This window comes from Mus caroli, chromosome 6, assembly GCF_900094665.2.
Source record: "Mus caroli chromosome 6, CAROLI_EIJ_v1.1, whole genome shotgun sequence".
In the NCBI taxonomy this organism is placed as follows: domain Eukaryota; kingdom Metazoa; phylum Chordata; class Mammalia; order Rodentia; family Muridae; genus Mus; species Mus caroli.
This window is the reverse complement of record NC_034575.1, coordinates 39,606,387-39,625,309: the sequence shown is the minus strand read 5'-3', so window position 1 is coordinate 39,625,309 and position 18,923 is coordinate 39,606,387. Positions and strand designations below refer to the sequence as shown.

Below are 18,923 nucleotides of genomic sequence, written 5' to 3'. Positions count from 1 at the left end.
TAAAACCAATAAATCTCCTCTCTCTCTCTCTCTCTTTCTCTCTCTCTCTCTCTCTCTCCCTCTCTCATTTCCTGGCTATCCTGAAACTCAAACTCACTATGTAGACCAGGCTAGCCCTGAACTCAAAAGATCCAAATTCTTTTCTCTCTCATGTGCTGTACTCAAAAGTGTGTGCCACCAGGCTAAAATTTGTATTCCTCTTTCATTATTCAGGTAACGCCCTCATTTAGACATGGTATAATCTTATTCTTGAACATTCCATTATTACTTTCATGAAACACACACACACACACACACACACACACACACATAAGGCACAATTTTATGTTGTTTTGTATAAGAAAATAGTTTGTCCAATTATTTAAGTGATAAGCATCATTTTGATGACTAATAAAAGTTATTTGAAAACCTACTGGTTGCTGATGAGTAGAACTTAACCTTTTTTTACTGGCACATGATTGGCTACTTCCTACACCATGCTTTGGAGGACACTTAGTCATATCGTGCCTCAAGTATTTTGTGGCTAGGGGAAACTCAAGTAGAAAAAAATAATCCCTGAATTAAAATGTTCCTTGTTCATTTTAAAATAAATTTTCCTTTATTAATCTGAAAACCTGAAATTCCAAATGCTAATAGCCTAATTCACTCCTTTAATTATCTGAAAAGTAATATTTTTGGAACATGATATTTAATTCTTCTGAACATATTTACTTTGAACTAAAAATATATCAATTATTTATTAAATTGTAAGTCCTAATACAAGTTTTTAACAGTTTAAGCAATATAAAGAAGAACAGGCTATTTTATTCTCTGTGATCAGCAAACTTAAATAAAACAATGCCCCTAAATATGGTAACATTTGGCAACATGGTATTGGTTAAAATATTCCTCCATTTGTTTGTTTGCTTTTGTTTGTTTTTGTTTGTTTTTGTTTTGTTTTGTTTTGTTTTGTTTTGTTTTGAAACAGAGTTTCTCTGTATAGTCCTGGCTGTCCTGGAACTCAATCTGTAGACACTGCTGGCCTTGAACTCAGAAATCTGCCTGCCTCTGCCTCCTGAGTGCTAGAAATAAAGGCGTGAGCCATCACTGCACTGCTTACTATCTAAAATATAGGCAAAAATTGTTTAACAGTAGATGTTACATAGTTTTACAAACAATAATTCAATTGAATTGTGGCTCCCTAGGAAAGTGAACTAGCAGTGCACTTGTATTTAATCAGCCTACATTTTGCATTAATTCAAAATAACTAGGTCCATATGAGTCACAAAAGGCACCTTAAATTTTTAGATGATAAAAATTCAAATTTAGTGTTTCATCTGTTAACTCATGATGTTCCTCCACTTCAAAGACTGCTTTATTCAGACTGTGCACATGTATTTTTATCCATGCATACCTTTCAAATAATAGTATTACAGAAAGACAAAGCTGATATAGTCACAGTGGTTAGTTAAAAATTGTGACACATAGAAAACTTTTTCTTTCACATATTATCCCAACATGACATTATGACAGTGAGGTGAGTAAATCCTTGTTGAATTTCATTAAAGTTTATATAACTCAATTCTAACTTAGCTGCACCACACAGCACAGCAAAGGCTTAGCAAATCTGACAGTGTGTATGTAGGTCACACCTCTATTGCCTGTTATTTCTTGAGATTCACATCGCGGCCCACCATTTCCTTGCAAATAACAAAGGAATGGATATACTGAAAAAGACAGAACTCTAAATAAGCAAATTATCTTCTATGTTTAAGGATGCTTACCTACTTAAATATTCCCAAGGTTAAATTTTCACTTTCAAATCACTCAGACATTAAAAATGTAATCACTATTTGTATTTATGAGGGCATTTATTTCAAAGAAGCTTAAAGCAGAAGTAAAATGTGGACTGTAGTTCTCAGGAGCACTTCTATATTTCTTCCACACTTTTACAGTGTACCAAAAATATGTTATCTTCAGCAAGCAAACTCAGAGCCAATGACTACATCTTTATTTCCATATTTCCTACTATCAGGGGAGGATTAAAAATCTGGAGTGTTATATAAAAAAAAAATTTAGATACTTCAAGCTGTTAGTATGATTTGTCTGCCACCTTAATAATCTAAGCAGGAGTTTAAATAGTTCCTTAAAAAAAGTTTTCAACTGAAGAAATAATCAATTTTGATTTTAAAGTACGGCTACAGTCTTGAGCACAGGATATATGACTGAAAGTAACAGTGTCTTCATAGTTGCATAGAAAGGAGAAAGAGAAGAGGAATAAAGGTGGACAAGAAGTAACAGGTCAGTAAAGTTGTGGAATCTGCCTATGACATAAATAAGATGGAAGTCAACCTGCAGGGACCACTTTTATACCAGGCTGTGTGGTAAATGGTAATATTATTCACTCCAGATAGGAAAGTACTTCTCCCTGAAATAAATATCATTAATAGGACCATGTAGAAGGAAGGCGTGAATGGAACACGTAGGAAGTCACATAAAACCTGAAATTTTCCTACAGTGTATCATATGAGAGAAAACAAACATTACTCAGCCCTTGACTCTAAAGCCTGCAGAAAATTTTTCATGCTCATTTTCTTCAATTATGAAAAATAATTTTATGAAAATTTTCAATATTTTGCACAACAATCAAAATTCTCTTCTCTGCTTGAATTCTTGATCAGAAAATCATTTAGGTGGATCTCAAAAATTAACTTCTCTATAATTAAGGATGACACAGAGACATGAGGGATATGTGTGAGACAATTGGATTCATTAATCAGCATTTGAACACTCAACAATCTCTCCAGCTATTGGAAGAACAAATCAACACACTCACACTTTCCTCACACTACCACTCTTATTGCCGAGGCCAGTTCTTCTTGTGTACCTCCCTACTGAGCAGGGAGGCATGACAGCCTGGCATGAATGAGGAGAGGAGTTTCATATATCTGCCTGTGCTTCCCAGTGACATGCACCTATTTTGGAAAGCAATGAAGGAATCATTGGCATAGAGTCTGTGTGCTTCAAGTATAGCCCCCCCCCACACACACACACAGATAAAACTATGACCAAGAAACAGGTCATATATCTACATCCTAGTGTAGAGACTGTGTAGATTTCAGGAGATGATAAAATCCATAATTTCAGTGCTCACTGTGTTAGAATTCACCTTATTTTTTAACTTATAATGTTAAAGTCATAAAAGTCATTTCATTACTATTCATATATATATGTGAAATAGCAAAAATAAACATTTGGTTTCCAAACAACTCCATATTAAATGATCATACACATATATCTTAAGTTTCTGATACCTGATTTTTAAAAAACACTCATCTCTCTTTGGGGATGCTGGTGACATTCAATGTAAGTTAATGATGTACTGGCTATTTTTGTGTCAACTTGACACAGCTGAGTTATCACAGAGAAAGGAGCTTCAGTTGAGGAAATGCCTCCATGAGATCCAACTGTAAGGCATTTTCTCAATTAGTGATCAAGGGGGAAAGGCCCCTTGTGGGTGGGACCATCCCTGGGCTGGTAGTCTTGGGTTCTATAAGAGAGTAGGCTGAGTAAGCCAGGGGAGGCAACCCAGTAAAGAACATCCCTCCATGGCCTCTGTATCAGCTCCTGCTCCCTGACCTGTCTGAGTTCCAGTCCTGACTTCCTTTGGTGATGAACAGCAGCATGGAAGTGTAAGCCGAATAAACCCTTTCCTCCCCAACTTGCTTCTTGGTCATGATGTTTGTGCAGGAATAGAAACCCTGACTAAGACAAATGATATTGACAAAAATAAAAAAAAATACTTCACATGCAACTGTTTTTATTAGTTTACAATATTGTGTCCTTGATTATTTACTTTGGAAATAATATAAATGATAAAGTAAAACATTTTTAAAATCAAAGCCAACATGATAAAATGTGTATAGATGCTGCATTTCTTCATTTTGTTAATATTAATCAGTATACAGACAACATGCATCTGTTAGCCCTTTATTGCTTTAAATTATAATGTAATTACCTTGTATCTACATTCTTTCTCCTCTCTTCAAATACTCCTATATACCTATCCATAACTCTCCTTTAAATTCACAGTTTCCTTTTTAACTGTTATTGCATACATATATACACATTTATGCAGATAGATAGATAGATAGATAGATAGATAGATAGATAGATAGATAGATAGATAGAATAGATAGATAAAACTACATATATCTGAGTTGGTCCATATAATGTTTCTTATATGTATGTTTTCAGGGATGAACCAATTGGCACTAGAGAACTGATTGTTGTGCTCTTTCCTGGGAGAGAGCACCTCTTCTGATTCCAGCTTTCTTCAGTTGTCTATAGTTGCTAATGTAAGGGTGAGGCTTTGCAGGCTTTTTTCCATCCAGTATACCATGTCCTTTGGTGTTGTGTAAATTTATTCTTTCAGTTTTGTAGCACATATGTGTCTGTATAGTTTGGGTTGTACACACAGTCATTAACATGTGGATCACTGTATATGAAAATCAGAATTATAGGCCTTCTTCCATTACATATTTGCTACTGCTATTGAAACTGTGTATCTCACTAAACTTGGAGCTCAATGGTTGGCTACATTGACTATTGAGTAATTACTGGAAATATGCTTGTCTTCAATCCACCAACAGTAGACTTACAGATGTGCACTATGAAATCTTCACATATGTTTGGTTCTGGACACCCAAACTCAGGTCCTCTTGCTTGCACAAGATGTAGTTTAGTAAATCAGCAATTTCTCTAGCCTATATTTAAGAATTTTAATCATAATAAATACTAGAATTTGTTTAAGAATTGTAAACAGAGAATATATGTATATTGTCTACTGTATTTGTAACAAATAAATATATCGTTTTTAAATGAAAATTGATTGGACATCACAGGCTGTTTATCTTTCAATCAGTATAAAATTTATCAGACACAAAGGATAATTCGTTCACTTTAAAAGATTTTAAATACATTTTTGCTAATAGGATTTATTAATCCAAACAACTGAAACAGAAGCTTAAAGAAATTATAGAACTTGAAAATTAGTGCTACTCAAAATAATAAAGAAAATACATTATAAATATGTTTGAAGATATAGTGTACATAATAGTTTGAAAATCTCACAAATGATGAAATTATATATATATATGCATATATTTCTTTCCGTATATGTTTAAATTAGATTATATGAAAATTTATTAAATACATGGGAGTATATTTTTATAAAAATTAGTTCTACCTAGTGGGAAAGGAGGAAAACATAAGAATTATCATAATCTGAGTATCAGTGCCAATGCCTGTAAAACAAGATTTGTATTTATCTCTGATCAGTTATCACTTTTCTTCTTACTGATTTGCATTATCTAAAAATTACATAACCCTTCTCCCAATGAGTCTTGCTTCTCAAAATCATGTTCTCAGTTAAAATTTTCTTTGCTAACAAACTTGTTATTCTGTTTGAAGTAGAAGTAAAGTGACATTGTATTTCACATTATTTTTGTACATTATCTCTGAAAATACCATGTAGATGAGAATATATGTGTTCAGTAATAATAATCTATAAACTGTTCTCATGGATTTTATGACAGTGGCTTGAAGCTGTACAGGAAAAGGCCTAGCTCTAACCTTAATAATAAAATAAAAATGATATATATTGCTATAACAATTAACTATGTACATATTTACATCTCTATTGATACCTATATGATATCATATGTTTTATACTTCTATATTTTGTGATATATTTAAACAATATATAAGCTAAATGCACAGTGTATTTGTAGGACATTATTTAAATGCATGCAAAACACATTTTGTAATATGAGAGTCAGGTAATTCATATGAGAATGGCTTCATAGGAATCGCATAAATTAGCCTTTATTAGTAAATACTTCCATAAGAAAAAAGTTAGTCATACTTAAGGATCAAACTTACTAAGTCCTAGTTTAAGCCCCTTATCATTTAGGGCAGCTCTGTAAGTCTTAAAAGCATGGTCTAATCAATTTACCCCCTAGTGGTGAAGTGCTCCTTCTGAGCTTCTCATATGAGCCTTCACAGGAAAGGCAGCATGCATTTCTCAGACCAGGATTGCATCATTCTTATTATCACATATAAATAGATCATATTTTATTCAATATAAAAGGTAAGTTTCTCTTAATTTAAAATAAAATATGTCTACAAACATAGGATGAGGAGCCTGTATGTACATGCCCAGATCAGCAAAAAGCAACAAGCCTTAAGCAAGGGTTCACCAGAAATGTATAATATGAAACTCGAAATATTAATCATCTATACAAGAATTACTCTCTATACCACAAAGTTACTCTGAAGCAGGATGTTTGAGCATAGCCCTCATATTTTCTAAGCACAGACAACACAGACTATTCCTTTTAGGGTTTTCTACTACTTTCTGTGTCATGATGACCCCTCCTGGTTGAGCTGTTCATTAACTTAGATTCATGGAGTTACTATATTTCTGCTTGGAACATTTGTATGTATTAAAAACATAACCGTCATGCAGTGATACAAAATACAACATAAAATGCATATTCTCATTATATATGAAAATGAAATAAATTTGAAAATTCAAGCTCCTCAGCAAATTTATGCATCACTCATTATTAACCTCATTTTGATGTTTTAGGGCAACTTATGTTTGTGTTTCAGAGTTTATATTCAAATGTAATAAAACCTTATCTAAACCCAATATATATATTTTAATTATTTTAGTTATGAAATAACAATTAAATAAACCCTAAAGCTCAAACACAAAAATTTTAAACATAGTGATCTTTGTGTTTTTCTTCAATGAATTCTAAGTAGGAAAAACTAAGCTCATTTTTTTTCGAAATAACAACTTTTGAATCTTTGAACTATACCAGTGCAAATAAGGGCAAATACAAAATTCTGGATTCATGGTTAATGTTTCAGATTGACCCTTTTCTACTCAGGCATACAGAAAGATGAGATACAGAATTCTGGAAGCTACTGGGAAGTAAGGACTCTGATAGGAATGCATGACATATTTTGACTTATAGTCTGTACAAAAAGGGGGAGCAAATTCTATACTACTATACAATCACATTTTAAAGTGAAATTCTATCAAAATAATTACTAATGGTAGCTTTAAAATTTCTGTTTTAGTCCATACAATCAACACAGATAAAAACAGCACTTTTTTTTTAGGTTTGTTTGTATTCTGAGAATAAATTAAAGTTTCAAGTTCACTACAACTTAGTTATCTCCTTTTTTGCATCTCTATCTTTAAACACTGCAAAAGAATCTCCTGAAGGATACTTGGGGAATATGTCCAAATATTACTACTCATAGCACTGGCAATGACTGTTCATCAAAACATGCAAAACATATTTCATGGCTGCTCTTAATATTTTATAGAGTGGAATAATAATATTAATATTGAAATACAGACAAAGGTAAACATTATTGCATCCACAGAATCTTAAACGGGGGTGGGGGGCAATCATGAGTGAAACATCTAGAAACTTCTGAACTTATGTATCCTAAGTGGAGAATTTTTCCCCTTGAACTTCATAGTCCACACTCCTTCACCAATGGACTCACCCAATCTCACAAACAAGGTTGTGCTTAGGAAAACTGTACAAAGTGCTAGAGAAAATCAGTCCAGCTTTTAACATTTTCACAGCCAGAGTCAACTATACCTTTCCTCTCTTCATGCACACTATGAATTTCTAAAGCAATGCAGAAAATGGGCCAGATCTTCCATTTCTTCTACCCCCCCCCCCTTAGAACCACACATTTTTGAGTAGTCAGATCATTTTCTTAAAAAGTTTCATACCATCATTTTATTATGCCATTGCACTGGCTGTCCCAAGTCCTAGCCTGCATGAGTCAGGCTCATTACCCCAAACCACTAAGGAATTAGTGCAGTGTCAGTCCCAACATTAGCCTCACTTTCAAAATACACACAATCAAAGAGCTAAATGAGCATTAACTTTCTAGGAGGGCAAAGGAGATTTAGTAAACACATAGGTGCCAAACTGCTTGAAGTATGTTCCTTTCTCGTCCTCAGACCAACACAAGTTAAAACCATCAATAAAAACCAAAAACTTATGCTAGTTTTCTGTCCTAAGTAAAATGTAATCATTTCCAGACTGCACTGATAGGTATCAAGAAACGACTACACTCATCACTCTAACCAAGCAGTTGCGGAGCGATCTTTGAGACTAGGAACAACTTTCCAGAAGCATCCAGCACTATGAAAATCTTCACTGAACAAGGAGCCGCCTGGATTTGGAGTTTCTCTGCGGCAGTGGCTACAAACGAGAAGCATCCAACAAACAAACACCAGGGGCAAGAATTGGGAATGCACCTCAGAGTTGATACCCGAGTGCCCTTACACCAATGCGGCACTGAAGTGGTTCCAGTACAGAGCCCGAAGAGGAGAGAGCTACTTACGGAACGTGGAAGGAGCTGTCCAGGCTCTGCAGATGAAGCCGCTGAGAATCCAGAGCGAGAGCGCTGCCCTGCAGCCTGCTCTCAGAGACATCACCATCCTTAGCCGCTGGGCCAGTGGTACTCCAAAAGCTCGCTGCAGAGATGCAGTCTGCCTCTCTGTGAGGTTCTTGAAGGGAACCGGTCTGTCCTCAGATGAGAGAGGAAGCCAAGCTCCTCCTGCTTTGCTTTTTCTCCCCTCACCCTCTTCAGGTTCCAGTTCTGGGCTGGCAGCAGCAGGGGAGGCGCAGCCTGGCTTTCCCCTCTGTGTAGGTCTGGTCTCTTGCTCTGTGAGCCAGTGAAATGCCAGGGGAAGAAATTCAAACCGAGAAGGAATAGGAGGGGTGAGGGAGAGGAGGGGACTGACACGTACCCCGCCCTCTCTTCTGGAAAAAAATTACCAAAGGACGCGTGGGGGGGATCTGGAGAGCACTCAGACCGCAGGAAAGAACCAAGAGCGATGGGTCCGGTGATGCTGCCGTTGCCACTGCGGGCGAGCGCTTGGGTGGCCACTGGGCAGCGCGACTCAGAGGGGTTTCCAGTAGGCTGTTAGCTCCCAGGCTGAGATCAAGGATGTGTAGAGCTGAGGCAAGCCCCCGTACACGCTCGGCCTCAGCGTGGCGCGGCACTGAGAAGCATCCCTAGCTGGGAAGAGAGCTCAGCAGCTACCACCGCAGCCAGGAGCTGGAGACTCTGCTGCCTCCAGCAGTGCCTGCAGACGGGGCGAGCCTGGGGAAGGGAAGCCTCCCCCCCTTCCCTTCTTGTTTCCCTTCCCTCCCTGCTCCTCCTCCTCCTCCTCCTCCTCCTCCTCCTCCTCCTCCTCCTCCTTCTCTTCCTCCTCCTTTTCCTTTTCTTTTCCTACTGCACTCCTCTTGCTATAACAACCTTTCTGCCCTGTCTTCGTCAGCTTTGGAAGCAAAAGAGAGAAGGAAGCTAGCGTCTCAGGTCCATTAACTGGAGTCGGGGCCAAGGATGAAGAGATGCGACTCAGTCTAAGTGGGAGGCGCTGCTGTCCGCGGTGCTGAAGTTGGTGATTTGCTGTGTAATCTAAGAACCCTGCTCCAGACCTGCCTAGTTCCTGACCCAGACAGCTGTAGGAGGGAAAAACCTCTTACTGGGATGCTTTCTCTTTGGCTTCTTTCCTCCCCTTTGAATAGAGATGGTACAGGCTCCTGGAGCTCAGAACTCCCAAAAATCACAATCAGGCGTCCGAAAGGCAGGTCTTCTGAGTGGTCCTAAGACCAAGTGACAGGTTTAAACATCCTGACTGGCTGAGCAGAGAGAGATATGATTGCTCATGTGTACCTAATGCAGATGTTTTAAATGTGTAATCAATTCATATATATATATATATATATATATATATATATATATATATCCTCCAAACACATGCTGCTGAGACAACCACACACCGCAAACACAAACAAATCCAATAGGAAAGGTAGAATAAATATGTAGTCAAATGATAATTACTTCGGTGTGCTTAGGTGTTGCAAGTATTAATAACTAGGAAGGTCTATACAAAGGATGTTTTCTCTAATCATTTAGATGATTTTACTAATAAGTCTCAACTTTATCTCTCAGCTCCTATTTGGCCACATTCTACACTGATTTGTTTTCCTAGCATCCAGCCCAAGTGAAGTACTTGTATTCTTTTCTCCCCAAAGAATCAATCCTTTCACTGGCTTTACTGACACAATTAAGAATTATACATCTTCTAAATACCTAATGATGTTTAGGGAGGTTTGAGGAGGAGTAACCATGTCTTTCAGAGTTATGCAATAAATATGCATTTGCTTTTTGTAATAAATAATTTTGTGATGATTTCCCCACTCCCTGAATAGGTTCTGAATTTTAATGTTATGCTTATGTCTTAGAAAGAGCTACTGTAAACAGAACTATGTGTTCACTGCATAATCAGTATGGTGTTAAAGGGCCTGATTCAGCATTAATTTAAGCCTTTTATTTTTCTTATTGATTTCAAGTTCTAGTAAGAACTACAGATTGGGTAAAGACTGTAAAACTAAAAGCCACACAGTTGACAAATTGTGGAGAGGAACAATATTATACCTCACGTTATAAACCATCCTTCTCATCATAAAATAGGTATCTATGCAAATTAGAAAATGTCTCTCATAAGTCCATGAACACAGCCCAGAATTCTATATACAACTTTCATCAACCAATTATAAGAGTTCAAAGGAACAAAACATGAGAAACATATCATCAAAGAACACAACTTTTTATAACAGTCAATTGTTTAAGTATGACCTTCAATTTAACTATTGTATTAAGTGCCAGCAATGTGGTTCTAAAGTACTTTATTTAGGTAGAATAAAAGAAAGTGGGAGCAATCGAAAGTATCATGTTTTTAGTATTTCAATATATGTCTTTCAAGATGTACAATAAGCAGATTTGTAACCAATATACATCTTACATTATTGAGCAAAACCAGCTTTAATAGATATTTTCTAGTTAATTGTTTCCTAACATAAACTAGTTTTTTTCTAAAATAATTAAATTTAGTTTATCGTCATTTCTTTGAATGACCAAAGTCAAACAAAACATAAAGGAAAACATCCTAGTTTTTTAAAGACATACAGACCAAACTATATCATTTTCATGCTATCTAACATGGACTGATTTTATGTGTAATCAAAGAAGTTGCTAAATACATTGAGTATCGGCCTGTAAGACATCACATAATTTACAGCAAAATTATTTTTGCTTCTCAATCTTGCTAGCTGGATCTTATTATTAGGAGCTACATACAAAATATTGAAAGCAATAATAGTGATTCCTTGCATGCTAATGCTCCATTATTATTTTTCTCACCATTTTATTATTGAAATCACAGTAAAACAATTTGATGTCTGTTAGTGAGAAGGTTGAAAACTCTAGTTTATTTGTCTTGCTAAGATACTGATGATATAATTGAAGGGCAGTCGATAGCTCTGCTGATGTCTATTATATATGATAACCATGTTTCAGAGAGTGGAGTCTGATCAGTGTCTGTGTTTGAAAATTATTGAGTATATTTGGCAATGATCTTAAATGTCACATTATCTGGAAATAAAGTACATCAAAACTTGAGGCTAGTGGAACTCTGGGCAATGGCATACAATGAGAAAATAAGGGCATGGTTGGAAGAAAGACAAATTGCAATATTTTTGAGAAAGAAAGATTAGTTCCTTTCAATTATTATGAACAAGTACTTCACAGAAACAAGTTGACAGAAGAGAAATTCATTTGAGCTCTGGGTTTCTAAGATGTCAGTTCAAAATGATGAAGATCTGGTAAAATGTTATGAATATATCTATTAGTGAGAACGGTGAAATTGCTAAGTTTGTTTGCCTTAGTCAGATACTGATAATATAATTGAAGAGTTGTCAATATCTCTATAAAGAAAATATTTTTAACCCATTAAATTTGTAGCTAACTGGTAAAAGAGCTAAAATAATTGGCCTCTAACACTATCTTTAAGTGAAAAACTTTACTGAATGGAGCACTAAAAATCAGAGTCATCATTCACAAACAAATGAGCCTTGCAATTACCATAAAATACAATTTTATTTTGGAGTACAGACTTCTCAACTCTGTCAAGAATATGGATTAGGCCCTAGCACCTATATGATGCTTCACAACTGTCTTCAGCTCCAATTTTGTGACTTTTAAGACCCTCTTTTGGCCTCCAGAAACATTGAATGTTTGCAGTGCAGGTACATATTTGTCATACAAAATATTTTTGCTACCTAATTTTAAAAGGAAAACTTCCAGTCATACACTATACCCTATGAAGACCTTACCACAAGTTTTGTTGAAGGTACTAAAATACATCTAAAAGGCTGAGATTCCCAATCTAGTGAGAAAGAGCTGAAACCTACACTAAAGCCTGATGTGCATAACATTTGCTGGAACCCATACTTAGCAAAGCTTTGAGGCCTTTGGTCTTATATGATTAATATCATAATTAAACATCAATAGTTGGGAAAACTGTACAAGCTTGAAATTGTCAAAATATGACTTTGTGTTCAGAAACATGTGGAAAGTCTAGTGTTATTTGGAGAAAAATATTGAAAAAGATTTGATAACATCAATGGGAGGAGAGGGCCTTGGTCATGGGAAGGCTTGATGCCACAGTGTAGGGGAATGCTAGGGTAGGCAAGAAGGAGTTGGTGGATGGGGGAACACCCTCGTAGAATCAGGGAAAGAGAGGATAGGATAGAGGGGGTATGGACGGGAAACCTAGTAAGGGAATAAAATTTAATGTAAATAAATAAAATATCCAATAAAAAAGATAAACAAAAAAAGAAAAATATACACATAATTTCTCAAAATAATGATCAACTAGATATTTAGCACCAATTAAAACATTGTAGTCAGAAAAATATATTTAATGCATGTATAAGAATATACTTGCAATTAATAATCATTCTTAGGAGTATGTAAGAGAAGCAGGTATAAAAGCAATATTCAATGTTACCTTTTTACAATTAATTTTAAAATTTAAACAAAGTTACAATACTTTACTCTTTCATTTTCTTCTTCCAAACTTCCCACAGCTTCTCTTTTCCACCCCATTATCTCTGAATGTCTGACCCCTCTAAAATTTTTATCTTCTGATTCTTTGTTTTACAGACACACACACACACACACACACACACACACACACACACACACACACACACACATCCAAATATAAGCATACCTCTTCCAAGTCCATTTTTGTTTATATATATATATATATGATCTCCAGGCTGATTATTTTGTGTTGGATGAACAAGAAAAGGGTGTTATCTTTGAGAAAGGCTGATTCTTCCTCCTTGGAGGTCATTAGTTACATAAAACTCTTTGTCTAGGGGTTAGACCCCATGAGATTTTCCCCATTCTGTGTTAGCATTTCTCTTGATACTCTCAGTGTTCAAGGCTTGCTTAGGCAGACATTTCTAGGAGACATAGAGTGACAGTCAACTTTCTGATTCTCTAAATCTTATAGTCATTCCATCCTGTCTTCTGTGGTGTTTCCTGAGTCTTAGTTTCAGGACTTGTGTTGTAGTAGCCTTTGCAGATGGGATCCCCGTGTTTTTGTTCTTTTACTTTCTGTGTTCAGTCCAGGTGCAGTTTTCTGTAATGGTCTCTATTTTCTGTCAAGGAAACCTTTTTTGCTTGGTAAAACTTAAATTATCCATGTGGATAAATATGAAAGTGCAGTAGGGTATTATTCCAATCTACCAAAGTGTGGGCATTGCGTTCTCTTCTAATATCCATGGCTTTGATAACCCCAGATAATTAGTATACAAGGCAATATGATTTCTTTCCTATTATATCACCCTTAAATCTTGTTGGTTATGGACATTTAGAGATTTCTTGCCATGATAGTCATTAGTGTAGTTCATAGGCATCACAGCTTGTTAGAACTATTGACTGATTACTTCCCCTGACAGCTTACATAATGCTTTCTGGTACTATGGAAGAGGAAGATAGAGTGCAGGGAAAAGGTTGTCAGGTCTGATCTAGATCCATCAAAGGCCCAAGTCCTAAGTGTGGGATGTCTTGCCTCTTACAGTCAATTGAGAATAACGGAAATTTCTTGTATTATTTTAAGAGCTATTTGAGTTATGCTACCAACAACTACAACAAAAAAAATTCTAACTTATGGTACTGTGTTTGTTAGATTTTATTTTATTTTATTTTATTTTATTTTATTTTATTAATGATTGCATCTTTGTACCTCTATGTGGGAAAGTGCACATATATGCACTATTTTTCTGGCCTGCAGAGGTCAGAAGAGAGTAGCAGATCCCTTGAGCTGTAGTTTTTTTTGTTTTTTTTTTAATTTTTAATATTTTTTATTACATATTTTCCTCAATTACCTTTCCAATGCTATCCCAAAAGTCCCCCATAGCGCCCCCCACTTCCCTACCCACCCATTCCCATTCTTTTGGCCCTGGCATTCTCCTATATTGGGGCATATAAAGTTTGCAAGTCCAATGGGCCTCTCTTTCCAGTGATGGCCGAATAGGCCTTCTTACAAGACAAATATGCCATGAACTGAACTCGGGGTCTCTGCAAAGCAGCAAATGCTCTGAACAACAGGCTCACCTCTCCATTCCCTAATCTTATCTATTAGTTTGTTGCTGTCAAAAGGTCCAGCTTTAACTTGCTTACTGTGACATTAACTAAAGTGAGACATGTATTTCAGTATAACTACTTTTTAAGAGTAGCAATTAAAAATATGAGTTATTTTGGGCAACCTGGAGTTTTGGTTTTGCCAAATCTAACTTAAAATTTGTGAGGTGATTTTTATTTTAAAATCTTCAATTATTTGATTATGTCATAGAGGAATAAAAATTTATGTCTCAGATAAGAAGGCTATAGCAGTGAAAATAAAATATATGACTTAGTTTTATAGGAGAAGGGCTTGCTGAATTTAGTTCATGAAGAATGTATATAGAAAAGTATCATATATTTTACATGTTAAAATGTGCCAATTTGAAATATTGTTATTTAGAAGAGGAAAATCATTCTTAAGAATTTCATTTAATGGAATGACAACTATTCTTTAAAGTGTGTTTTCTCAATCCAGGCAAAATGTAACATCAAGTTAAAACAAGAATAATAAGGAAAGAAAATGACCAAATAATCCAGCATATACCTATAAACTGGTATCTGATAATTGTTATAATAATAACACCATTTCATGAAAAATATGAAATCTTTATTTGCAATAAGAACACATTTTATTTTTTTAATTTAAATAACTTTTCAAGCAAAGTTAATTTATATGAAGTCTTATTTGGCTTTAAAACCAGACCTTTATGCATATGAGGTGAAGATTTAAATTTAAAACCGCCTAGAAATGTTTGCCAAAAGCCTGAAGAGATAAAGGTTACTAAATGCTATGCTAAAGGTGCAGTAGCAGCTGTATAAAATGAAGACTAAACACATTGTTCTGAATGTTGTTATAACAGGCGTTAAGGCGTAAGTGTTCGGCAGGAAGCAGCTAATTGTGGGTGGGTCTGTTTGAGAGTTCTGTATTGAGTCTCTGAACAGTCCTAGGAATGACATGATACACATTTCCTGGCTTCACTTTACCAGGTATATGTTAGATAGATATTTACTCTCATGAAATTAGGCTATTTTAAGAATATACTGTAATTTTGTGTAATATATCTTGTGTATTATAGGTGGTTTCTAAATGCTAATTATTATAATATTATCTAGATAATGAACACAGTGAAATTAAAAGAACTAAGTCCTAGAACCTCATGTTTATTCTTTTGTAAATTCACACTGAATGTTTTGAATAAAAACAAGACATTCTCTGTCGAAAATTATCAAAAATTATCTCAAGGAGAAAAGTTTATAAACTATCGTTAAAGTAGTAGGAAAAGAAAGATCAAATACATATTGACATACTATTCAGAAATCTGTTTAATATTGAAGATTATTGTGAGAAAATAGGGTCTACCAAGACAGGATGCCAGCTTGTCTGGCAGCTAAAGTTTTGGCTTGCAAACCTCAGGTCCCTCATAAGATTTTGAAATAGTAGGGTTTTGATATACTCTACTGTTTAATAATGCTAATTCATTGAGAATAGAACAAAGGTATAGAGACATTGCTTGTCTTCAGCAAGGCTGATCCATACTATAAAGCAATATTTCAAATGGACAAGGGCCAAGACTAATTTAATATTTAAAGGTTAGTACCAAAGAGGAAGTCAGGCCATATGAGATATCTATCTCCAAGGCTGTATTCAAGCTTCTCCCATAAGCAACCAAGAGTTAATACTGTTGTTATCTAATATAGTCAATATGTTTGCTCTTGTAGAATAGGAACTGCTATAAAATGAGTAGTTTGTACTTAATATTTTGTCACCAAATGTGCATTTTATTGAAAAATATTATGACTCATACTGATGTGGCTATTTTTGTTTAGGTAAGAAAATTTTGTATGTAAAAGGATAAGGAATTTAAGATGTGAAATTCATATCTCTTAATTTTATAGACACTATCCTTTAGACTGAATGAATCAAATTTTGATGAAATTTGTGTTCAGTCTGTGTTCTCTGAATGACTAAACAAGTCGTAGAAATATTTTAGGCTTAATTTAAAGACTCATGTTTTTCTAGTTTTTAAAAGTTATATGATATATTTTATAGACTTTACTGGACAGAAATGTTTAATAAAATTTATTTTTCTAGTGATGTCATGACTAAATATTACATCACAGGAAATACTATTGACTATTTTTCCTCAGGAAGATGCCTCTTAATGTTGAGAAATTGTTGAGTTCATAAAAGTTAATTGTGTATTACATCATTTTCTTTATGTGAACAATGCTAGCAAAAGATTAAAGGGAAAGATGGGCAAAGCTAATTGAATGGAAACAAAAATGCAAAAGCCAGATATAGAAAATGAAAGTTGTGTGTAAAGGACAGCACTAAATAAAATTTGAGTTTATTAGTGAGAGCTACAAGAATACAGAAGAAATTATTAGAGTAAATCCACCACCCCTGATCTGATCAGGAGAGCACTGCAGATCAACCAACTCTGCTGGCCTGCACTGAACTGCCCAGACTCAACCCCAATTCACTGACTCCCAACTTCTTAAGCCTGAGCTGTACCTGATTGACTTGAACTCAACTGACTGAAGGAACTCAAAGCTGCATGCCTCTGTCTCCTGAGTGCTCTGAATAACGGTGTTGACCACCACACCTTGGCCTAAGCTTTTCTTTACCTGAAATTTGCACTGTTCTGGGCTGACTTTGGTCTCAGCAATCTGCTTGATTTTGTCTCCTAGGATTAAAGATGTGTCTGTATTCCAGCTGGATCATATAGACATAGACATTTGGTGTGATCCCATGCCAGAGCAGCCATGTTGCTGAATTAAAATTTGTCTACACACTCCTATGGAGGATAAGGGTTTGGTCTGGGTCTGGTTGGCCTAGAATAATGAACAAACCAAAATGTGTGGCTTACAAACTACAAGAGTTTATTGTTCATTCTTCAGTGCTCTCTTGGAAAATTTGGGTTTTTGTGAGTGCTCATTCTACATAAAGCTTCCTCTCCAGCTCTGCCTTTACATGGAGGAATAACAAAATTGTTCTCTCCATGCACATCAGAAGGTATCCATCCAACTTCTGGTTGGTCAGCTTTCACAAGATAAAGATTATTAAGCATAGATTTTTTTTTTTTTACTCCATCTGGGAAGGAGAGATATTGAATTTATCTACATACCCATATACCACATCTGTAATTTGCAGTGGTGAGAGGGGATGGTAGAGAAGAGTCAGAGTTAATCATTTCTACTTAAATACTGTAAGCTAGTTTGCACACAGGCTGCCAAACATTTTTAGATAGCTGCCATAATTCAACATGTTTCAAATGCCATGTAAGGATATATTTATTCACCTAGCAATAGGAAGACGACAGGCCCATTTACTGATACAGATTTAAAGATAATTATAAAACTTAGAGTTGTCCTTTATGTCAACTACATAAAACCAATAATCAATTACTTTGTTTTGAACTATGAGATAATTACAATCATAATATCCAGAAATGTCTTTATTCATATATAGCAACATAAATATGTTTAATTCTCCTTTTTTTAAATCTTTTCTTTTCTTTTGGATACAGAAATATTAAAGTCACCCTGTTATGGCAAGTCTAGAATTCATATATCTGTTATTGCAACTTAATGATGATAAAGTACTTTATGTGATGATATAATAATTGATTATATCCTGGTCTACAGAACACACTGCTTCATTACCATTTAGTCAGGAAATAGAGGAGCAGGGAAGATGGCTTTCCTGTTCTTATCTTATTTTTTTTCATATATATTAGTTCACACTCTTGTTTTGTATGCTGAATAAGTGGACATAATAGTTTTTCTTCGACAACTCAATAATCTGGCAATCCTTTGTCTCTCTTTTTTTTTTTTGTTAAAGTATTTATTTACATTTCTAATGTTGCCCCTCTTTCCAGTCCATTCTCCCAAAGTTCTTCATACCATCCACCCACCCCTTTGTATCTGAGAGAGTGCTCCCCCCCCACCCACCCAGCTGTACCCCTCACATACTTACCCCACCTCACTACACCCCAGCATCCCCCTTCCCTCAGGCAATAAGTCTCTACAGGATTAGGCACATCCTCTCCCACTGAGGCCAGACAAGTCAGTCCTCTGTTAAATAATATGTCCGGGCCACAGACCAACCCATGTATGTTGGTAGACCGTCTTTGGTTGGTAGCCCATCTTTGGTTGGTAGTCTCTGGGAGTTCTGAGGGGTCTACAATAGTTGATAATGTTGTTCTTCCCATTGGGTTGCCATCCCCTTTAGGTCTTTTAATCCTTCCCCTAACTCTTCCATAGAAGTCATAACTTCAGTTCAATGGTTGGCTGTAAGTATCTGCATCTGTCTCAGTCAGCTGCTGGTAGAAGCTCTCAGAGGACAGCCA

General features: G+C 35.5%; 1 protein-coding gene across 1 annotated transcript in view; it reads right to left on the bottom strand.

Moving 5' to 3' along the window:
• The window catches only part of LOC115031321 (contactin-associated protein-like 2), a gene marked incomplete at its 5' end in the record, with an annotated part of 910,508 nt that extends 901,654 nt beyond the window's left edge, over nt 1-8,854 (bottom strand). The window contains one exon of the mRNA XM_029478646.1: nt 8,425-8,854. Coding sequence (XP_029334506.1) covers nt 8,425-8,854 — 430 coding nt within the window. The remainder of the gene's footprint in view (nt 1-8,424) is intronic.
• Nucleotides 8,855-18,923: the final 10,069 nt, after the last annotated feature.